Genomic DNA, 24,071 nt, shown 5'->3' with positions numbered 1-24,071 from the left:
AAATCTGGTTTTAATGGGAATTAATTTGAAACCCAAAGTGCGAATCTTTTTGAGTTTACCAGAGAGTTGGCAGCATCTCCGACTTGCTGTTTGACATGCTTTTACCTGGCCAGCAGCGTGTTACTGAAGAGTGCTCTGTGTTCTAGGCGTGTTTCACACGGAACAGCGCTAGAAAATACACCATCCACTCGCCTAATCAGCCTGGGTCCTATAGCAGAGTATAAAACCGCAGCCCTTCTTCCAGCCAAACGGCTTTTCCCTCACCCTTAGCCGGACCCATGGCTCTGGGAGAACATGGGAATGCGCAAGCACAGAGGCAGTAAAGGGAAGCATCTGAGAGCACGATTCCTGGTAGATTTTTACCATGTTAACACCCTGTTTCTGCAGGCTAGGGGACGTGTTAACCCCCTTGACTTCCTCACAATAGCCACCAACAGCAGCTCTGACACAACTGCCCCTACCCTAGCCCCAGGAAAGGTCCTCTTGAAAACTGCAACGCCCACTCAGAAACTGGCTTAGGGACCATTCTGCTGGCCACATTTCTGGGCACTCTTAGTTGGGTTGGAATGATGAGATCGCTTTTTCTGCACCATGCCAGCACTAGGAACTGACTGCGTGAACGACTGAAAATGCATGGACTGGTCTCGAATTTTAAAATGTCAGGCTATCGGTATTAGGTTTTTATTATTATTTAAAAACCTATTAGCATTTTAAATTTGTTTGTATCCTTGTTGTCAAAGAGACGTGAAGGATTTGGGTGGACCTCTATGCACGTGTTAGATTCACCTGAACTTATAAAGGTAGCACAATTAACGATTACAATGATACAGCATCGTAATGCGATTTAGCTTTGAGGAAAATGCCCTCTGCCAACGGTTGCTTTAATAACACAAGTCGCCACCAAACATCTACCGTATGCCCATTTCATTGCGCCAGTCACCACACTTTGCAGGCGAGGCTCAAGAGTTGCATTATTGTGTCTCTATTATACTGATTCTGTGACAACGCTGAGATTTCCGAGCAAAATCAGAGAGATGCAGGTTGGAGAAAAGCCCAAGCTTTCCTATCAAAGAAATCATCCAGTTTGAGAAATCTGTCAGGGAACCCCCTCAAAATATTGAGTGAACTGCCTTCTATTGACTGTATTTAAATATACTTATGTGTTTTTTAAAATCACCCTGCAACCAGTCTTGAGAGAACCCTTCTTGTCATTGCTAGTTTCTCATCTACTCTGAGTTTAAGCCATTTACTTAAATACTCTGCAGCAAAAAAATAAAACCTCGTCTTAAATATCTGCAGCAAATAGTTAAACCTAATTTGTGTTTATCATAACAAAAATACAGTCAAACTCGTATGCATATAGTATATACATACATTCAAGTATGTGGCTGTATATACCAGCCTTATGCAAATAATCATGTTACCCTGTTTATAAATATCACCGTTATAAAGTAAGATATTTCAAAAGTCATTGGTGGATTTTTAGATATTAACCACTAAACACTGCGCCAACAGTCTGTGAAGAAGTTGACCCTAAATAAGGTATTTCAATTTAAAGAGATCACATAAAAGTAACATCTGAGTTGCAAAATTGAGAGGTCATCTCAACTTGTCAAAATATATGAATGCTGCTTTTCTTTTAAAAGAAAAATGCTCCTTTACTGCCCTTTAATTAGAAAAATAACATTATGCTGAAATTTTAAGACGAGAACAATTACATTTAAGATTTCATACAGGAGAGGGAGAAGAGGGAAGCTCAGAATTGTTTTTATTAAATTGACAATCTACAATCATAGTTAAGACTTAACTAGGTAAAAATAGGCGACAAACTGAATAGCTGCAACCTAGAGGAATTGGATTAGTTCCCTTAGGAATTTATACATCAAACGAAAACCCTATTGAGATTGCTAATAGACCTATTCAAAATACGCCTTATTATAAGGAACTTGTTTTTTTAACAAACGAGGTTCCTAAACTTATTCCCAACGTAGTTTTTCAGAGGTAGAAAGAGCATCTGGGAGAAAGGTGTATAGAGTGACAATTTAAAAAAAAAATCCATCATAAATGACTAAGTACAAAAGATTAATTTTAGGAATGCTTGTTTAACTGTATAACCTGTTGTCTCTAAAGCACCGTTATGTGGGATTATCCACTTTCCTATTCCAATGAGAACTTTGGACGTTTTAACGTAGAGTTCAACAAAATATCATCTCGATCTTTAATAAAAGCGCTCGGAGAGATAAGGTTTTATAAAATACTAAGTGATTTTAAAAAAAAAGAAAAGAAAAAAAGGCAATATGATTCCACGAACTGATGTCACTGTTCTGCAGTTCGTTTACCAGAACTAGCCAAACTTTCGCCTAATTTAAACAAGGCAGGTGAGTTAAATAAATTTGATTTATTCTCAATCTCCTCCCCAACACCCAAAAAGCAGCTCTGTATAATTTTTCCCCAGTGTAAATAAATGATCCGATTGTGGAATTCAATTGTTTTTTTTAAAAAATCATTTATAATTTATAAAGTGACAAAATAACATACTATTATCCTATGAATATTTGATTATGTACACTTTCAGCTTGAAACAATTTTGACTTTAAACCAGATTATCGACAAAAATGGTATAGCAAGTGATCATTTACTGTATTTTTAAAACAGAATATACAAACTACTATTTAATATCCCGTAAAATGTAAATATGCATGAATAAACCTGTTACAGCTAATAAATAGCTCTAACAAAGTTGAAGCGATTACAAAATAATTATCTGGCTTGTAAAAAAACAAAAAATAATTTAAAAAGTAAATGGGTGTTTCAGTACTCTTCTGTTTAAATGGTACCAGATATATCCCAGTCAAATTAATGTCAATGATAGGTTCGAATACAACTGACACCCAGAAAATCCGATGTGAATAGAGCAAATTTGTTCCTATAGCTTTGTGATGTAACAGTTTTTGAACATTAGAAAATTTGCTCTGGAATAAAACACACTGCTTAGTTAATTGCAAAGGCAGGGAAAGTCAAGATTTGAGAACCTGAAATACCCGTGGGAGGTAGTTTGAAGTGCAGGCTTCAATTAATGTAGAATATCTAATTTGACTATAGATTTCCTTTTTTACTTTGGTTTTAAAGTGATAGAAAAACAGATTTTTTAAAATGGTTAAAATTGCTGCTTTTTTTTTAAATTTACAAAAGAGAGATGACAAAATTCCTAAACTGGTAACAGAGCATTAAACTTTCCTGGTCCAATTTGTATCTAATAAAGCTGAAATCTATCTTCCTTTGTTTTCGAGTCGTCTAGTATAGTGGAAGTGTGTATTTGAAGGCTCCTTGATTACGTTTTGAGTATCTTTCTTCCCCCCACCCTTTTTTTTAGCACCAGTTTCAAAGTGGGTAGGTTTGAAATTCAGGACAAGTGTGACCCCTACTTGTGAATGTGGGGAAACATTCCAATCCGACCCTCAACCTCCGTTTATATATGGTAATCTCCGGACAGACAGATTTACAAATCCTATCAATGCTTGCAATATGCAGCGGCGATGAAGCACTAATTTAATCAAATTAACCAAATATATCAATGCAAAATTCGGGGGAGAGGGAATGAATTGAGGGAGGGGGAATCTTTCCCCTAGTGTATATCTTAATGTGTATTCCCCGGCTCTCTTCTTAATAACTCTGCAGCACCTTTGAAATAGTAATAAGGGCTAAATCTGGCATAAAATCGAACTCATTAGCAAAGTTCACCAGCTGATTACTTTGCATAAAACACGACACTGATTGGAAGTAATTAGGTTAAAAGCTGGTACTGTACTTCGATTTGGTGTTTCTATTCTGTATTTTTATATATATCCTTATTTAATCTCTTACTCATAAATACATCTCGTCTTCATTTTATCTCCTATATCATCCTTTCATTCTTTGACTATTTGCCCCCTCAAATTAGCCTAAATTACCACAACAAGTAGGCGCTCTTGTTAAACATTCCCACATTTAGACATCTCTCACTTTGAAAATCAGTTTCAGGTATTTAATGTTCTAAATGAAAACCCACATTTAAACAAGCCAGCATTTAAAAAGTTATTTTTGTCACCAGTTATGTATGCATTTTCTCGGTGCAAAAACAAGTGTGTTTGATTCGGTTAAAATCTTCTTTTAATTAAAATATTTGCATTTAACAATAGCGACTGCAGTTTTTTATCTAGTAAGTATAACCTATTTCCTTTATTAATTTATTATACTTTAGCTCACACCCAAGGGGAAAAAATCAATAGGCGGCAAAAAAGTTAAAATAAACGTGTGTGTATATATAATATATATTTATATATATATTTTAAAACTATGAAACAATTCGGGAAAAGACACAAATGTATATATTTATATTACGAAAAAAACAACATTAATGCCTGTACAGGTGTCTTGATTTCATAAGTTACTTCAAAGATACTGTATTATCAATTTAAATACAAAAAGCTACATTAAATATACAGAATAAGATTTAATACAAATCTTTCTCCTTTTGTGTGTAATTTTTGTTTTGTTTTCAGTTGATTAAGACATTTCTGAGTTCTTTTATACTCAGCCATTTCCTATGAACTATAAACTTTTGACTAGGAGTGTGTCTTTGATTTTTTTGTTTGTTTGTTTTTGTTTTGTTTTTCTCTTGATAGTGGAAAAATAACTGCCAAAGCATTAAATAAATTAAAAAAACCAAAGTCCCAAGGGGAGTTATCGGAGAAGAAGCCAATATTAAATGTTGGACATACCTTTCTTCAGTTCGTAAGGTGAGTCTTTGCAAAGATCTACTTGGGATTGGCTTCTGACCATTTTAGTTTCTTTAGCCAAGGTTTCTGCTCTGTTTAAAATAGTCTGGTTTAATCCATTGAAATGGCTGCTGGGGGCTCCGGCGGCCGGGTTGGTGCCAGCGTGGCTGTGAAGGTGCCCAAAGGTGCTATAGTTCGTGTAGCCCGGATAAAACGGAGACGCGTAGTAAAGGGGCCGCGAGAGGACGGCGCTGTTAGGAAAGGGGCACTGGGAGGAGGGGGACCGCGACGGGGAATGCGAGGTGCTGCTCCCGGCCAAGGGAGGGCCCTGGTTCGGCCCCGCTCCCGGAGACACCTCGCTGCTGCTCTCTTTCGATTTGTCCGCGGAGGTGGCGATCTCGGCCAGGGACCAGAGTTTGGGTTTGGCGAGGGCAGCCTGCTGCGGCGAGTGGATCACCGACGTGCTGTTGCTGGAGGGGGCGATGGGGTGCAGCTCTCCCGGGTGGGGGGCGGCGGCGGCTGCTGAAGGGGGCCGGTACTGGTGCTGGAGCTCCTCGCCACCCGCCGCCTGCTGCAGGATCCGGCTGGCCGGGCATTGCACCAAGGCCGCAGGGCCGGCCGCTTTGGGGGGGCCCGGCCTCCCCTCCAGCCTCTCCTCCGGAGGCTCTTTACAATCCGAGTCACTCAGGCCGCCCTCGGCCTCCTGGCCCGCCGGGGAATGGGGCTCCTGCAGCCGCTCGCAGCCCGGGGCTGCCTTCTGCTCTTCTCCTCCTCCTGTGTGCAAAGGGGGAAGAGGAGGGCGACAGAAAGTTTGCGAGGGCTCCTGATCCCGAGCCCAAGTTCCCCCACAAACACACATACACACACGGAGCAGAGGGAGTGAAAGGGGCATCCCCGGGCTGCCATGTCCCTCTGCGCGCACACAACTCCCCGCAGCTGGCAGGTGACATTCCGCCCTAGCCTCTGAGCTGCGGCTCAGTGGGGCTGGGGGCGGGGGGGGGGAAGGGGGCGAAGAGGCCACAAGGCCATGCCCGGCAGAAACACCCGCTGCCCCGCAGCGATCTCCCCTTGTGCCATCGAGGCAGCTGGCCGCAGAGACCGCCACGCCAGAACAATCCCCCCCAGGCGCCAGTCCCGCTGGGGTCCTGCCGTGGGATGTGCTCGCCCTCTCCCCAATCCCCCCTACCTGTCTCGGGAGCCTCCGGATCGCCCTTTTCTTCCAGCTTCTGGGGCTCGTCCTCGTCGTTTTTCTCGAGGTCGATATTCTCCTCTTCTTCCTCGTCCTCGCTCCGGTTCCTGGGGGTCCAGGTCATTTTATTCTCCTTTTTGAGCCGCCGCCGGGCGTTGGCGAACCAGGTGGAGACCTGGGTGAGGGTCATTTTGGTGATGATGGCCAGCATGATCTTCTCGCCCTTGGTGGGGTAGGGGTTCTTGCGGTGCTCGTTCAGCCAGGCCTTCAGGGTGGCGGTGGCATCCCGGGTGGCATTTTTTCGGTAGGCTGGATCTCCATAGGGGTAGGAGCCCAGGGGCGCCGCGTAGGGATGGTACCCCAGGGAACCTGCCATACCTGGTGTGTGGTCGTAGGGTGAGCCCTGGAGAGGGGGAGGGGGGAAGCGGGCAAAGAGCAGACAGTGAAATCGCTAGCAAGGGAGCAGCGCAACTGTCACAACACAACCAACACAAGGGCAACAAAATGGGGAAAGAGCCCAAACAATTACTCGCTCCCCCAATTAAAGTTTGGAGAACAGGAAAATCCCAGAGGCTGTTCGTAGATTGAGGCAGTCACGCCTGGGCTTCCCCCACTGAGCTGTTTCAAACAGAAAGGAAAAATGGCCTAGAACTTTTTTGGTGCATGTGTCTCTGTATGCAACAGACACACAAAGGCTACGGAGCACATCTGTTCTATCAAATCTATACACGCTAGCCCAAAGGGCAGAGCTGCGAAGGGAAGAGACTGTTCTTCATTCATCCACCCCCCACCCCTCAGCAAATAGCCAAGTTTCTGACTTGTGAAGAAACGCTAACCTGACAATCCATTTCTGCCCTGACATATTATTGTGTTAAGCAGCAACCAATTGCTTTTCCCACTGTCTAATTGAACATAACCTCTCACACAACCACCGCACCAGGACGAGTTTTTTTTCCGCCATGGAGGCACTCGCTTGAAAAGAGAAAGCAGGAAAACTCTGCTAAACTCTGCCGAAACCCGCGCTGGGTGAGTGGAGATGGGCGACTGTTATTTTTCTAAAGGGCTGCAGGGTTTTTCGCTGCAGCCAGAGACCTGTTCTTGGCGAGAAAGGAAAAAAAGCCAAAACCAGACTAACTTGTTTTTCTAAAAAATAAATAAAATAAATACCCCAGATGGGCCCCCAAATAAACAAAAAAATTCTTCTACGCTGAAAATATATTAAACGGGGGCGGGGGAGGAAGCACATGGCCACACCGTACCATTTTTTTTTTTTTTTGGTTATTATTAATGCTTCCAAATCGGATTGCAGAGATGGGATTACGGCTTTGCAGTATTTGGGAAGCCTAATGAAGGTTGTGCAGAAGAAACTTACATAGGTTGATCAGCCTGATTCCGAGGCTGGCTCTTGGATTCATTTTATTTTTTTACAATTAAAAAAAAAATGAGGAGCGGTATCACACAGATCATTTAAAAAAGAAAGACATTAGTCAAAGGTTTCCTTTGAATTGGCTGTTTGGTGTGTGCTTCCCCTTGCAAAGCCCGTAACTGAAAATACAATAGTTGCATTAATTATTCCTCTATTACTTCTTTGCTAGAACCCGGCACCCCACCCTCCACAGAGACACTTTTGATCTGGCAACAGTGTATACAAATACAAACACAAAGTTGCAAGTTGCCTTTCCCCTGGCCTCTGCAGCGCTCCCAAGTAGAACCCAACCCACCCCTGCTCGAGCGAGGGCTGGCTAGCCGGGCTGGGGGCCGATCATTGTTGCTCTTACCACGTATGAAGTGAAGGCGGCGGCGGCGGCGGCTGCCGGGTCTGTGCCGTACTGGAGATGGGAGTTGTAACCGGGAGAAGGGGCAGTAAAAGCGGTAGATCCGGCATAAGGCGAGAAAGCGGAGCCCGAAGAAGATCGGCCAAGTTCATCGGTCCTGGGTCCCGAAATCACGCTGGTACTGTAAGCCGGACACGAGTAGAGCGCCAAGGAAGCGGAGGGCTGGTACAAGTAACCCTGAGGATACGACATGGCCAAACACATACATATACCCGGGCAGCAAAATAGCCAGGAGCTGCCGCTCGCTTTGATTTTTCTAGGTGACTTTTTTTTTTTTAAGCCCTCTTGCCAGGTGGGGCAGCGGGCGGGTTAGCAGCAGCAGCAGCCCAGCACCTTGCTCCTGGTTCTCGGCTGCTGCCGCTGCTGCTCGCTCGGCTCGCTAGCTAGCAGGGCTGCCTTTTTCTTTTTTTTTTTTTTTTTGCCTTTGGAGCGAGAGGCTTTTTTCGAGATCTGCTTTTGGCTTTGCGAAAGGTCCTGCCAAGATGCTAAGTTGGAAATTGAGGATTCTGACGCCTTCTACGCGGCGCGGGGGAAGCTCCTCCTTCCCGGAGTGTTGTCAGTGGAAGAAATGGCTGGATCCTGCGGGGCTTGCCACAACCAAACCCAACCAGCAGGAGAGCCTCTCTCTCTCTCTCTCTCTCTTCTCTCTCGCTCGCTCTTCCCCAGCTCTTAGGCTCAAGTGCGCCGGCCCCTGGCTGGCAATCACATCCAAGCCATTTAAGATCAGCTCCAACTTTCTTCATTTGCTAAATACTGTGTGGAGCCATCACATTTTCCTCTTGATTTATGGCCGGGCTGCACTAGAATGCAAGCCAATCCGTTTATGAAAAAATATATATTTAATAAGATTTATTATCCATTCTCCCCCCCACACACGCTCTGCCCCCATTCCCTTCCTCCCTCCCTCCCCTCCCCCCCCAGTATATAATTTGATGCGATCCCTTAAAAGGGTGAGGGAAGGTGGGGGTGTGAAATATACTTTCAATTTAAAAAAAAATAAAAATCTATTTTCAACAGGAAAATTATATTTAGCGGCTAGGATGGGAGATTATATATATATGGCAACACATTATTTATAGTTTCTCCCACTCCTGGCTGGTGTTTGTGTGTGTGTGTGTGTGTAGACACACAATATGTAATATAATCTGATGTATATGTGTCTTCCCCCCACAGTTTAAAAACGCTTTCAGACAAGGAGGCTGTTTGCTCATTTCACCTCTGTGAGAGATCACGCCCCAGAGAAGGTACCTGTTGCAATTTTAAGGGAAATGTGAAATGCTGTCCAGATTTGCAGCCCGAAATGTTGCCCTCGCCTCCCTCCCTCCCTCCATAGATAATAAGGGATCAGGGGATATTTCCAAATAAGATGTTTCTGGGTGGGGGTTGGCGTTTTTTGATGAATCATTAAGCTGTGACTTCTCATTGTAGGAAAATGTAAGCATTTATTTTCTCAGCACCAGTCCCGGGAGGAGGGGAAGAAGGACAGGGGAGGTAAGAGGGGTGGGGGATGAGAGAGGGGTGGCTAGAAAGCCTTCAAAATGAGAGTTTACCAGCGGATCTAGAAGAATAAACCAGGTATTCTCTCTCTCTCTCTCTCTCTCTCTCTGAAACTCATAAAAGGGTAGAAGCGAAAGCAGATTAAAACCATATGAACTGGGAGAAATCCCTGCCGATCAGAGGATGTAATCTCTTTTGATTCCACCAGATATATTTCCCAACAGAAACATATCCCGAATTATTCTCTTCTCTCTCCTCCGCCCCCCCCAGCTAAGGCAAGCCGCTTTCCCTGCAATTTGTGGGCTCTGCCCTTCACCCATTCTTCCCAACAACTCCAGCTAAATACACACACAGACACGTACGGGGAGGGAGGGGGGATGTCAAGTGCTGCTCTTACCTGGATCGCTTTCAAATCGCCTGGTGCCTTTCCAAAATAGGCTGCATTTCAATTATTTACTGGTACATTCTCGTGTTCTAATTACCCTCGGACCTGTTCCGAGGGTGTCGGCTGGAGAATTTTTTGCTTAAAATTAGTCGGCTCCTGGAAGATCCAAAGCGGCTGCGATTGGAGTACGAAATCTCGATTGCCCTTCAATTTAGTAGATGAACAGCAAAAGTTGCTGCCAGCAATAGCCAGATCTCAGTAAACAAACGGCAGACAAAATGCTGAAGTTTAGCAAACGCGTAAAGTTTAATTCACGCCATGTGCTGAGAGAAGTCGTGGATAAGGAAAGTGGAGGTTCACGCGACAGATTTTTACTTCGAAAACCCTGGCTGCTTTAGGGTTGGAAAAAGGAGCAAGGACGGGTGTGTTGTTTTTTCCCATATGTCAACCAAATGTGTTTTCTTTTCTTTCCTTTTGTGTGTGTGTGTGTGTGTGCGCGCGCGCGTTAAGGGAAGAGATAGCGAAGGTTCCTCTTTATTTATTTGGAAATCTGTTTAGGGTGGGTGGGACAGCGGGACATTTGGCTATGTACCCACTTGTGTTATAGGGGGAGCTGGTAGCGACCCCTATGTTGAGGTTATCTAGAGCTCTCGATGAGAACCCTCTTGTCAATGTCTTAGACCATAGGTATGCTTACATGCGCGTTTAGAAGTGATAGTGCGCGCCCCCAAAACAAGCACCCGTTCTTCCAGCAGCAGAGATGTCAGATTGCTTCATGCTCTGCCATACAATGCCTCCCTCCCCCATTTCAAACTAAATGGGATTGACAGAATGTGTCACCAGCAAAAGGTTTCAAGCCCCAGCAGATCCCGCTGAAGTCGCGGAGGGAACATGTCTTTCCCCCAGTTTGTTTTCTTGTGGTGATTAACTCTCTCTGCCGAAGAGAGGGAGACGGGGTGTGGGGTTTGACAATCTCTTCCTTCCAGCAAGTCTGGCAAAGGATTCAGATCTCCAGGGGTTTTTCTCATTGATTACCTCTCTCTGATCGCTGCTGCTGCTAATGCTCTTTATGAGTTATAAGAAAGTGATTTCTTCACCGAGAAGGGGCCTTTATAGATTCATAGATTCTAGGACTGGAAGGGACCTCGAGAGGTCATCGAGTCCAGTCCCCTGCCCGCATGGCAGGACCAAATACTGTCTAGACCATCCCTGATAGACATTTATCTATCTTTAACACGTGTGGCGTTTTGAAAACTGCTCAAATAAAAACGTGATTAAGCAAGAGTATTTTCCAGAGAAGGGAACAATGAAATGAACATATGTGGCTGGAATATTTTAGGGTAGGGACTTGCTTTCAGCACAGGGAACATCCGCATGAACAGGTTATTAGGAGATTAAAAATATTTTTTTTTTGCTATGGTTGCATTATAGTTTCACTGCAGCTCTGAAAATCCTAGTAGTTCTCCTCCGCCGTGCCTCCCTCAAACAACACCGGACCATCAACTTTTGTGTGCGTGTGCTCGTGACAATGGCACATATACAGAAATTCACACCATTGCCACAAGAAAAAGAAATTCCCCTCCGCTTGCGTTTCATCTCCCGTCCTCGCTCTGTGCATTCCTACAGCTAAATACCTCTCTGTAAAGAACAATATTTTCTGTTTAAATGAATGCCTTTGAAAAGCTCTGGGTCAAAGGCTGCAAACACGATCTGGCGTGCAGAAGTTTCAAGTGATTTGCAGAAGCGCTGAAAATGTAATCACCCCTTTTTACACCCTACAGTCCTACACGAACAACGACTGGGGACGCAATTACTGCCGCTGGCGCGAACATAGATGAAAGGACAGTGAGAGGGAGAGAAAGGGAAGAGGATAAAGAAGGAGTAAAAAGAAGGCATAAGAAAAGAACGTGAAAATAAAGAAGAAAAAAGAGGAGAGAGAAAAACGAGGACAGAGGAAAAGTAGAAAGGGGAAGAAAAAAGGACAGGAGAAAATATGACAGGAGAAAGCAGGGTTCTTCTCTGTATCTGCGTTGGTCCAGCGGCACCACGAGGGAGGACTACATTTCCCAAGCGCCCCTGTTCCTAGAAGTCCCGCCCTTCCCCAGTCTCAATTGCTGGTTGGTTACTGGCTTCGGTTTCCTCTTTTCCATCGCCCTCTCATTGGGCCTCCAGGCTGTCACTCTCGTTGGCAAGCGGAGCGCGGCGTGGTTGCCGGGGAGTCCGGAAGCGGGGCGGGCAGGAGGGGGCATGCAGGCGCTAAGGGCCAATAGAGACCTGCCCGGCCGCCCGTTTCCGCTGCGGGGCCGCGGCGTCGGCGCTGCCAGCCACCCTGGCCGAGAGGTGAGGAGCCGGGGTTCCTCCCCCGGAGCTGGGCGCCTCCTGGGGCGGGGCTCGTTCGGCTGTGCCCGCCCGCCGGCTCCCGGGCTGTGGGGTCCAGCTGGGGCGGGGCGGGCGGTGGCCTGGCCCCGGGGCAGCGGCCCCTTGGCTGTCACCCCTGCATGGGCTAGGGGGCGCCGCCGGGGAGCGGGCGTTGCCCCGGCAGGGGGATGGAGGGAGCTGCCTGTGAATTCCCTGGGGACCGCCCCAGGAGCCTGGACTTCGGTTGTCCCTTCGGGGCAGCAGCCCCAGTGCCTTGTTAGAGCTAATCCGGGCTCCGGAGGCTCTTTTCCGTCCCCGCGGTGAAGGGTGGGCAAGTGGATCTTGTACTTAGGCTGGTAAAATTGCACGAGAATTTTGCAAAACTGATGTAGTGGGTTTTTTAAATCCCGTCTCCAATGGTACTGGGGCAGGGAAGGGATCAGTAGCCATCCCCTTGGGATTGGCAGCCAGTCCTGGGCTAAACATAGCTTCTGAGAGGGGGAAAAAGCCCCGTTTCCCCTTGTGGTTCTTTTTATTATTAACTAATAACTTAAACCCCCATCTATTAAAGCTTCCACGTTTTTATGCGGACAATCAAAGTACGTCTGTGTTTTGGAGGATTTAAGTCACATCTGTTGTCCTTTTTTGTGCCTGTGCAAAATGTTCTAGTATTTAGGAGCAAATAAACGAGGCACCTATTTGCGTTATATTTTCGTAATAATTCATACAATTATAAAGAATGACTTATTGAAATCCTGGTTAGATTAAATGCATCTCCTGGAATCTCTCAATCATAATGCTGAGAAGACTGATATCTCTTCTATTCTATATATATGATTAATATATAATGGGGCTTTAGCTTGTTTTTTTTTCTTTTTTTTTTGTCTTGTTCCTTCTTTTTTTTTTAATTAAGCTGAGCTGTGCATGGTTTCCTTTTTAAACATTCATGCAGGTTTTGCCTGTGGTAACCATGAAGGTTTGTTAAAACCAGGTTCATACACATTCTTACATACTCAATCCACACAGGTGTGCACTTTGATCAGTTTTCAGCTGCACAATGTCACTGGTATTTGTCACTGGGTTAATTTTAGCTATTGCTCTAAAGTGCTCTATTCCCCCCCCCACCCCCCTGGAAAGAGCTTCTGTCATAATCCTCTGACAATACCCCTTGTTCAATGAGTAAGATATCATCTGGTAAAGTTTTATATGTTTAACAATCAGTTTATATGTCAGTAGAATGAGTAACCGTTCTTCCTTGCCAATTTATTTGTAGAGAGAAGCAGAAGTTTTAACTGCCTTCTTTCCTGTGTATCTGACTTTTTTGAGGAGGAGGTAAGGTTAATGTCATGTAAAATTATCCTCTTAATTTTTGACATTTTGTTAAAGTAACATTCCCCCCTCTTCCCCCGAATTGTACCGAGTTTATGCCCAATTTCATGTACTGCAATACCAGGGTTGATTAATGAAATGTAGCAAGAGAGGGCTTATGCCATCATGAACGTGTCTATCAAACAGACATCCTCACTACATTATTCCACTATTATATTCTTGCAGTTTTAAAAGAACTGGAGATAATTCTTCAAGATATTGGAACATTTAGTTTATGGTTCTATTGCTGTGGTTGTCACCTTCACTTATTGTCAAATTTGAGACTCATTTCTTAAGGATGTCTCTATTTTCTGCTTTATTTGCACATTGATAGCTCTACTGAATTACTAGTCACTTTCCTATGATAGAAGTATATTCAAATGGGAAAGCCTAAGATTCATCTGCTTTACAGGACTGTTCAGCTCGTTGATTCAAGGGAAATAAGAAGTTGATTCTAAGGCTATTCTTGTTGCTTTAACAGTTATATTAACAAACATTGGATTAACAGTTATATTAACAAACATTGGATTAACAGCCGTGATGGTGCATATGCTTCCTCTTCATGCATTTATTGTAATTAATAGCTTTTGAATTTATGGGTCTGTTATCTTGATGCTTTTTATTTTACGTCAGCAAAGCTATTTTAATGCAATTTTATTTCTTTAAAATCTTGTAGCTTTTACCTTATACTTTTCTGATACCTTCTGTTGTATTAGCATTTAAATCTTAGTTAATGATGGGTAGGATTTACGGGCTTAGTCTGCACCCTTCATTTTATTGAAATTGAGAATTTAAAACTACCTGTATAGATAATCAAAACTGTTTTTTTTTGTGTGTGTGTGTGACATGTGGTCTGAGGGACTGAGGCTGCAAACCTTTATAAATGATTCTTGCTTCTTTCGTAGTCCCCTTGACTCCAATGGGATTATTGACATGAGTGAGGGTTTGGAAGATCAGACCTGAAATGACTGCATAGAATTTTATGACACAAATGTAGCAACAGTTGAATCTACATATTAGTTTCTATACCATGGTTTCATTTGGCTAACTTCATTTAAAACGTGCAACCATATGGTGCACTGCATAAAGTAGTAAATAAAACAAAGTTTATGAATGTGTAATGAGAACTAGCTGTGGTTTTTCTAGAGTGGGGGAAAAACATTTTGAAATGAGCAGTAAACCGCATACTTCAGAACCATAGCACTAATAGTTTATAAATACAAATGATGTACTCTGGTGACATTTTTGGTATATGAAGGTAAAAAGTGTGAATCTTGGATGATATATGTCTTAACTGACTTACTCTAATAGTTACTTTCAGTTTGAACTTTAAAATCCAACACTCCTATTTCTATTACAGTCTTTAAAGATTTAATCATTCTTGAGTGCGTGCTTTGTGTGTGTGTGTGTGTGTGTGTGTGTGTGTGAAGAGAGAGTGAGCTAAAACTAGCGCGAGGAAAGGCAACAGATTGGTTCTGTCATATGATTTTGTTGGTTTTTTTGAGTGTACTTAAAAGATTATGATTGATAAAGCTGTCTTGCCAAAGAATGCCGACACAGGTGTTCATCATTATCTTAATTAAGATCCTGAGAAAATGTCATCTTTTGGCATGAATTATGAAAGGAGATGTAATTTAGATTTTTTTTTTTTTTTTTTTTAGGGGTGGGGGAAGAGGAAAACTCAATGTTTATAAAATATTTTATGATATTTCTATACCAGATTATTTGACTTTAGGTGTTCATTGACTAACTACAAAATAAAATCTTGATGTGCAAATTGCTACTGGGAGTATATAACTATAGAACATCAAAGGGAGAGAAGGCTTTTTTACAAGCATATTTGTTTATCGAATCTAAACTTCAAAATTTAACAAGCAAGAAAATATTAGAAAATTTATTTCTCTGGGTGAGAGAGGATAAGGGAGGAAAAAATGGCTTAGCATGTTTAAAAATAATAAAAGTATTGGGACTTCCAGATAATATCCCTCCCTTTTATTTAAAAAAAAAAAAGAAAAGAAAAAAAAAGTAGGTTTGCTGTGATTTTAAAATGTTTATTTAAAAAAATAGGCATGATGAGGGGGCGGGCAGGGTCAGAGAAAAACCTATCATTCTAACTTTCAAAATTCCATGGAAATGTAATTGATTAGTGCAGAAAAGTGGGAAATTATGTTCTGCTACTTTAAATCAATATGTTATTAGTTGAGCGATAACCAAAATAATGCACCAAAAACACTGGCAGAAGTTGCAGCAGAAAAAGTAAAGTGTGCTTACTCACAAGTAGCTTTTCCTCACGTGAGTAGCTCTGTTGACTTCCTAAGGATAACTTACATGAGTAAGGCTTGCAGAATCTGTACTTAAGGCTGAAACTATTTGTGCTAAATGGTTTGTTATACATAAGGGTTCTGTAGGATGTGTCCCTAACTCCTTCAATATTATTCTTCCTGAATTGATTTGGTCTGAAAATCCACTTGTTAACTCACTCTGTTGGTCATAATCATGGAGATTTAAGAGTCAATTCATAGATACGTAAATGGAAGCCCTGACCAGTTTCTGCCTGTCTCATGCCTAACCTCCAATACCTTATGTAGTTCAGAATGTCTTTTTTTTTTCACATCAGCAATATTTTATATATCAACTTTTTGTCTCAGAAAAAAATATGGTGATATAAATTTTAGTAACCTTTGATTAACTCCTCCTATAAGCTCTAATTTTACAGTGTACAGGACAAAACCATATATTTATTTTAAATGCTTTGAGCATATTCTTCTTTATTTGGGGGCTAAAACTGCATTCATATAACTAGAAATATCTTGATATTGTGGGTGAACTTGGAACTTTATTTGTTTTCTTGTATATTCACATAGCACCATTTATGTTAATTATCTGCTTAAATTTGTTGGCTTCAGCTAGACAAAGTTAATATGTCTTGAGAGATTATTTTCCTTTCCATATATGCATTTAACTCCTGCTGAGTTCAGTGCATGTATGGAATGAACTTCCCCTAATGGTAAGGTTAAACATGAGTGAAAGTTTTTGACTTTCTCAGTAAATAGATTTCTGCATTTAGACTGAGCCTCTAATCTAATTTCAGTTCAGTTCGCATTTTGAAAGAGGATGTACAATGCTGTTTGCTAGTGTTTGTACCAAAATTCAAAGGACAGCTGAGCACCTGTGACTCCTGTTGACTCTAATGACTTCTAGCTGGAGTCACAAGTACTCAGTATCTCTCAGGATTGAGCCAAATTTTCTCTGCAACTATACCCATACGGTTCAACTGGCATCACTGAGGGTTCATGGGTGTAATTGAGGGCAGAATCTGGTCCTGTGTGTGTGTGTGATAGTCTGGTTTTAAAGAATTTGATTTTAATAACAATGTAATGTTCAAAAAGTGGTTGTATTTTACTTTCATCGTGATTTTCTTTCAGATTTATCTACCTTATTTTATTGAAATGTAATAGTGAGTACCTGTTTGTGTGGAAGGTCAACTACTGTATATCTCTTGCCTAGAAACTTCAGGGAGACATTATTAGTTTCAAACACAAAGAACTCTTTTTAACAGCTGTTAATTCCTTATTTTTTAACACTGACTTATTTCTAGTTTATAATCTGTAATGTGACTAGTGCAAACGTAGCCAATAGACAGTCATCAATTCTTGCAGTTGTTTCCTGCACGTTAACTATAATCTGTGTTTTCATCTAATATCTTCATTTGTTGCTATAATAATACTTGTCTTACAAAGAAAAGCTAGCTAAGTGAGTCATATCAAGCTGACTATAACAGATCCAGGTATGAATTTCTCTTTTCTGCATAAAAAGATTACAGCTGATGATTCTCACTTCTTCTGCCCCTCTTCCTCCTCCCCACCCCAGCAGTTAATTTTCTTCCTGGGTTCCTCTTTCTCATAACTGCAATATTCAGCTTCTCCCATTGCTAAGCATGTAACTTCTACAGTGTTCATAGGCATTCCTGTCACAGATAGTGAATCCTGAGATTACTTCTGAAGTATTCTCTCTTGGCATCTACAAAACTCATCTCTGTACTTCATGACGTATTCTTTATAGACTACCGCATAGTGTAGGATTTGGGTATTCTGTTTTCAGTTACACTGTGTTAGTTTCCCGAGATCTTCTTTCATATCCTATAACAAAGTAGCAAGATCCAGATTGCCATGTGCTGGGATATAACAGCTACAGAAATGGCAGCTACTGTAAAGCCAAGAACTAACATTTTAGCTAGCACAATAAATAAAATGAGTTGTGACTCTTGCCGTATTGGAGTTGCACTAAATAATGCTACAGTGCTGTTCATGACTGGTTTCAATGGATAATATGCAGCTATAAAACCTGTGTGAAGTTTTTATTAAGAATACTCTGTCATTCTTAAAAAAAAAAAAAAAAAAAGTGCCTAGCACTTCTTTATAATAATAACTGTGCAGGAATGACTTCATTTATGCCGACTTCCTGTTTGTTACAGGGAAGAACCTTCTTTATCTCTCTGAGATGCTGTTTACTTTAGATAACTTGTGAGTCTCTTTGGAAGGAGACAGCTCAGTCAGTTTGAGATTTTGAAACTTACTTGGTTTTTCTTATCTGCTTTTCAATGGATAGCTCAACAACTAGCTCAATTTAAATTATTTAAAGCAAGAAGTTCAGACACTTCGTGGTATAGCTTGTTCCATTAGCTCTTTCATTAAACCTTACCCACCAGTAGACCAGGTATTCAATAATATGGGATTGCAAAACTGTCTAGGAGTTTCTGAATTGACTGTTTTGGGAGACATCTGTGAGAGGCTGTTGGGTAGCTAACTGGGGACTGTGCATTCTATTTCTGGCTCCGCCATTGACACATCACGTGACTTTGAATTGGTCCCTTAATCTCTTTACCTCAGTGTTCTCCATAAAGAATGTTGTGAAGTTCTTTACAATCTTCAAATCCGAGTTGCTACCATACAGAAATGCATATTATTTGTTACTGAGCAAATGCTATATTTTTGGTTAATACTGATGTAGGAATCAAGCAAGGTGTAATTCCAAGACTCAAAGTATATGAATACAAGTTTAACACCAAAATAGGTGATGTGATTTAGCCCCTACCCCCATATGCACCACATGTATATTGTGCTGTTTAACAGAGGATGCTCAATCCTATATATGTACTAATGAAATGTAGTGGTATCTGACACAGTGCATCTTTGGATGTGAAAGCAAACCAAATAAATGGAAAATAGGTGAAGAGACTGGAATATGCATTGTTTGCATACATGTGTTGTATTACCAAAGGAAATAACATTATTTTAATTGGCAACAAGATTACCCTTTCCCCTCCCACTCCCTCCAAAAAATCTGTTCTCCAGCTCGGTAGAGGGCAGACAGGAGTAAAAGCAGCAAGATCCCCAACAAGAAAGTTGACTCCAGCAGTCCATCCTACCAAGGGTGTCTGAATATAGGAAGAGGCCCCACACAAAGCCAGAATGCGTGCTTGCCTTGCGGCTGTCTTTAATCCTATTAAATCTTATTAAAAAATAATGGTAAGTGTTTTGTTTTGTACTCCATAATAGTCACGTAAATAAGATTTGTCCATCACACTGGTACTTTTAGCTATTTTTTGCTATTGGTGCTGGGTTACCTCTCACTTTCATATAATACAAAGTAAATTAATATCTTCTGATGCAGAAAGTTTGAGTTGATTGGGGTTTGCATTAATAATGATGTGTAGAGGAGGTAACTTTTATTTTTGGTAAGTTAACAACTTCATTTTTCTTTTTCAGACAAGCAAAGTGAGACTGATCTGAGGAAGACTGAAGAATGGAGAAACTGTTTTGGAGGGAGCTAGTTAAGCCATATATGTTCCAGAGATGTTTTCTTCTTCACTCCCATTACCTGAGAGATTTCATAAGATTCAGTAGGTAGGATACTGCTAACATGACCAATTTTTTTAGACTTCTTTTACTACTTAACTGTGATAGTAGTGTACTATCAGTAATATTCCCGGAGCAGCTGAGGTTGCATTTAAAATGTGTATTTGTACTAATATCCATGATATCTGAAAATTAGAATTACAAGTAAACTAAATAGATGAAGAATTTGGGTGGTGAAGGAAAAATTAATCTGTAAATAAAACTGCTGTTTTCTCTTCTAGATCTTCCATCAGTGATATTTCCTCCCTGTGCCAAGGGGGGATACGAAGAAGAAAATGATCACAGGATTCAAAAGATGGAGGTAATTCTTCTTCCCTATCAAATGACTTCATTTTTCCTCTCTCTGTCCCCACGCAATCCCAAGCCTTTGTAATATCTTAAGATCTTGTCCTGCAGAGAACAGTATCAGTGGTGCTGGCCCATGGAAGCCCTATAAACATCCCAGGCTATGCAGCACCATACACTGCTCTCTCTCGAGGGTTTATGTAATGCCAAGCATTATGCAACTTCCTGTGACCTCTCCCTTTCCAAGGATAGAACCTTTCCAACTGTAACTTCTGGGAATCTGTACAGGGCAAAATACTGTAAAATGTATTTTAGGGAAGAATCCTGCATTGTCGGAGAGATGCGAGTGGGTGACCTAATAATGACAAAAACAACAAGGAGACCGGTGGCACCAAATAAGACTGTTAGTCTTTAAGGTGCCGCCGGACTCCTTGTTGTTTTTGTGGATACAGACTAGAACACGGCTACCCTCTGATACCTAATAATGACAGTAATTAGTATTTAGTTTTTGTTTAGCCAAATGCTATCTTTTTGGTTTTGGTTTGAGAGAAATGTCAATAAAAATGCTCACAAATAAGAATCCGGTAACGTTAACATGGTTAAAATGAATTATGTGCTAATAAGCCCTATACGTGGTGATTCTCCTGACCACCTTAGTGAATTAGTTTCTTAATCTTTAGACTCCAAAGCAAAATTTGCCTTGAGCAAGTGGGAATTCTGTCTGGGCAAGGTTTCTGTTTGCTGCAACTAATCTCCAATGCCTCCATTAACATCCACATAAATGTCTCAAACATTTCAGCATGTCAGGAAATGAAGCCTTTAGAAGAGAAGAATGAATGAGCAAATAATCTGTCAGATATTAGCATCACTCTGTAAAATAGGTTAGTTTAGTTTTCATTTTACACAAATGATTCACACTTACAAAGATCAGTTTATAGCTCTTTGACTGCATAGTAGTTAATTCTTATGTATAAATTGATCAAATATAATTCCATATATAATAATCTCTGAATGCAATATCAATAAATATTTCTATTTAATTTATGCAGGTTATTACTTTATATCAATTAACCACACTAAAGTTGAGTTGTATACTTACTCTATTTCAACTTTAAATTTTCATTAGCTGGTGGATAGACACTGAAATTTATTGTTCATAAAGAAATACAGGTGCTATGGATAATTTTCCTTTCTAATTCTCTAATGAACCACCTTGAGAGAGTGAAATTGAAGATGGGGAAATATTTTTGGCAATACTATTGGCTAAATACTAATACCTGATTTGTTGGTTTATGTTAAAAACCCAGCTTCAGTTCCTTTTAATACTCATTCGATCTTCAGAGGCTAATTTATAGTGAATATGTGGAAGATCAACATTGATTAGCTCAGAGTTTCTGTATGGAGACAAGCCTAGCTCTTCTATCTGTGAAATTTACTAATGCATTTAATTTAAATGGTTGCTTACATAAAAGCAACGGAATTTTCTCCTCCTCTTCCTTCTGGTTTTGTCCAACTGGATGTTCTGAGTGGCAGTTGCAGCGACTGCTAAGTGTTTAAATGATGACACCATTATGTGAAGTGATTTTGAAATGAGAGATTCCAGCCAAGAATTACATCTGCTCTCATCTCCTTCAAATCATACTCTCTGGCTGTGCAGATTATGATTGATTTGTTTGTGACAGATTGCAGGAAACAGTCATTGATTTTTCAATATTTTACCTTAAAATTATTTACAGTTGTAACCATGGGGAGGTATTTCCATAGGCTGTCAGCCCCGAAAGACTGGGATAATATTCCCTGCTCCCTGACAAGACAAATTACCTGTAATGAGTGCAGTAGCTGAAGGGTATACTTTTATTTTAAAATATGTCAATAACCCCAGTGACTAAACGAATATTGATTCAGCATAATGAAGCCTGAGTAATGTGAAAATGAGCTCTTCAAGGAGCATGGTAAAGACTTTCTTTTTAGCTTGTAGCGAGAAGCTTTCGTTCTTTACATTGGCTGGTTGAAAATGGACGGTCTTATAAACAACTCATTCTTAAACAGTAATAAAATGCAGCCTAACATACCTGAGGAACTCTTTTTACCAACTCCTTTTATTCTATTTAAAGAATACAGCAAATCAGACAATTGTTTTTTTTAATGCATATTATGGAGAGAGGTAGAAAAACTATAGATATTTTGCAAAAATATTATTCAGCTAGCCTAGTGGCATTCTTGAATGTGTTCCACAAATGTAAGCATGGACACACGTCAAAATAAACTTGTAATTTTAATTTGATCTTTCCTTATCTCCCTGGACAGACTGATGTTTATTCTGTAAGTTGAATCCTTTAACAACTTAAAAAGATGGTTTATGAGCCTCTGTTCAATGTTATAAATCTTAGTTACCATGATGAATGTTTTTTTGTACCTTGTAGCCTTACATGCCTCTTACCAAATGAGACTCTTCAATTGATATTTCTTTTAAATTAATGTAATTTATGCAATATTATAGGTGTGCTTATCATCTTATAGTCGTGTGAGACTTGATCCCTGCCATAAAGACCTTTAGGTGCATTTTTTTGTATTACAGTTTGTGTTGAACCTACGATGGAATGATATTTTTAATAAATATCCAATTTTTATTTGAGTATATGTATTGTGTGTGGAAGGGTGAGTAACAGGGTGTATATACGTGCAAGTAATTCGTGTGTGTGTGTGTGTGTATAGGGCTTCACTTGTATCAATGTGTGTGTGTGATGTTTAGGATAATCACAAATAATAATTTGTTTAGGATCATCTAGTGAATCTGTAACTGTGGGCTTATAGATAATGTCTCAACAAATGCAGATTGCAGTTTAGTTCAATGAGTGTGTCAAACTCTTGGCAGGAAGATGTTTTCCTATCTTTATGAAGGTGAAAGAAAATTCTTCCAATATTGCGGGAGACAATTTGATGATCTCTTGGGGTTAAATGGCAGTCATGGAAAATGAGGTGCACATTCCATTTTTGATTTCATTCAGCAAATTTAAGCAGGATGGGATACAAATTACATCTGTTAGTTTGCTAGGGGCTGAGCTTGTGCTTGGAAACTTGACTCTGTCAAAATAGTAGAGAGGTGGTAAATACAATTGCAGAAGCAGAATGACCGTAAAAGTCAAGAGGATCTGGAACTCTGAGACCATGGCTGGACTATCTGACCTCAAATGACCCTGGGAGTGTTTTTTATGGTGTCTCAAATTCTCTCCGTGATCTGCTTAGCCACATCATCCTTTCCTGAGTGACACTGCATGAGCTCTGGCCACTGCCTCCAGGACGGGGCATGGCAAAGAGGAAGTTTCTTCACGCAGAAACAAACAAATGTGTGCTCTGCCTAAAAGTCTGTGTAGCCTGTTTTGAAGGTAGGCAGTAGCTCTGTCCCTGCTGCCTATACCCAAGATAGACCCACTCGGCTAATGCCTGGTTACCTGGAACTCTAGGCCAGGCCCACGTATGATGTTCGCCACCAAAGACACTGGGTTCATATTGCCATGGGGACTGTAACTGGAGAGCAGGTAGCTTGAGACCATCCAGCATCTTTGCCTACTTCATGGTGTTTATGCTAGAGACTTTTGGTTTTTGTAGATGATGTCCAAGTACTTGATTTACATCTCCTTTTTCAGCATGATACTTACATGACTTCCAGGTGATCGATGGAAATATTTTTTCTTAATCTGATCAATTAGAGCTCTGTCAGCATTTTAGGATCTAAAATGCAATTGATTTTATATTGCACTCCTCAGTTTCAGCTCAGCTTTGTGAGAGCTAAACTTAAGAAAAGGTAGAAGAACAAAGCAGTGCACCTGGGACAAAACCTTGAGAAAAGAAGAAAAAAGGTGAGAAGAAGTAGTGGAAAGAGGTGTAGGGGTGTCTTTGTTTTGCCTGTCAATGGTAAGTAGCAAAGAAGAAAGGAAAATAGGCAAGGGGATCATCTCCTATGTAAGCACCTAAGTTGTTCATCTTGAGGTTCAGTTAGGGGCTGATCAATGGAAAGATTCTATTTGTTTCAGCGGGTGTTGGTTCAGACCCTTAGTGTGCTTTTCATAACTGGAAGGTTCGAAAAGCACACTACAGTGGTGAACATGGTATCAGGCCGTAGAGAAAAATGACATACCTCCAAAACGTGCTTAATTTCTAGATTCTTCATCAGTCTTTCTTTCAAGTTACTTGAAGTTATCTAGGAGGAGAGGCGCCCTTCAAAACCAACTTACTTTTGGGCTTCATAAACCAAGCTGTACACTAAGATAGTTGGCACTCATGCACAAGTCTTTTGGCTAGCTACTTAACCAAACTGCACAGTTGAGTGTTTTTGTTTTTTGAGAGTACATGGATATAAAACTCATGAGGTGTTCTTGGAATGGTAGTGTATCCAGTTGAAACACAGGCTGTGCTGGTTTCATCCAATGTTTGCATCCAAATTTGACAATCTATATTTGCAAATCTAAATGGAAAACA

The 24,071-nt window shown here is 41.0% G+C and overlaps 2 protein-coding genes across 2 annotated transcripts in view; one reads left to right on the top strand and one right to left on the bottom strand.

Moving 5' to 3' along the window:
• Nucleotides 1-1,751: 1,751 nt before the first annotated feature.
• Nucleotides 1,752-8,488, bottom strand: IRX5 (iroquois homeobox 5). Its single transcript, XM_054049366.1, has 3 exons — nucleotides 7,725-8,488; nucleotides 5,944-6,349; nucleotides 1,752-5,531 (listed from the first exon to the last, which is right to left on the bottom strand). Exons 1-3 carry the CDS (start codon nucleotides 7,983-7,985, stop codon nucleotides 4,744-4,746), a joined length of 1,455 nt encoding a protein of 484 aa, XP_053905341.1. The 5' UTR covers nucleotides 7,986-8,488; the 3' UTR covers nucleotides 1,752-4,743.
• Nucleotides 8,489-11,191: 2,703 nt separating this feature from the next.
• LOC128848967 (uncharacterized) overlaps nucleotides 11,192-24,071 on the top strand; it is an 83,856-nt gene continuing 70,976 nt past the window's right edge. Inside the window, exons 1-3 of the mRNA XM_054049277.1 lie at nucleotides 11,192-11,275; nucleotides 12,374-12,620; nucleotides 13,295-13,353. Coding sequence (XP_053905252.1) covers nucleotides 11,192-11,275; nucleotides 12,374-12,620; nucleotides 13,295-13,353 — 390 coding nt within the window. The remainder of the gene's footprint in view (nucleotides 11,276-12,373; nucleotides 12,621-13,294; nucleotides 13,354-24,071) is intronic.

This window comes from Malaclemys terrapin, chromosome 14, assembly GCF_027887155.1.
Source record: "Malaclemys terrapin pileata isolate rMalTer1 chromosome 14, rMalTer1.hap1, whole genome shotgun sequence".
Lineage (NCBI taxonomy): Eukaryota > Metazoa > Chordata > Testudines > Emydidae > Malaclemys > Malaclemys terrapin.
The sequence above is the reverse complement of the archived record's forward strand: the minus strand, read 5'-3'. Positions and strand labels throughout refer to the sequence as shown.

Bases quoted from the DNA above. Each gene is read 5' to 3' on its own strand.
- IRX5 (XM_054049366.1), bottom strand. From the start codon at position 7,985: ATGTGTTTGGCCATGTCGTATCCTCAGGGTTACTTGTACCAGCCCTCC. The intron at 6,350-7,724 runs GTAAGAGCAACA...CCCCCTCTCCAG, and splicing joins CCGCCTTCACTTCATACGTG to GGCTCACCCTACGACCACAC. The intron at 5,532-5,943 runs GTAGGGGGGATT...CTTTGCACACAG, and splicing joins TCCGGAGGCTCCCGAGACAG to GAGGAGGAGAAGAGCAGAAG.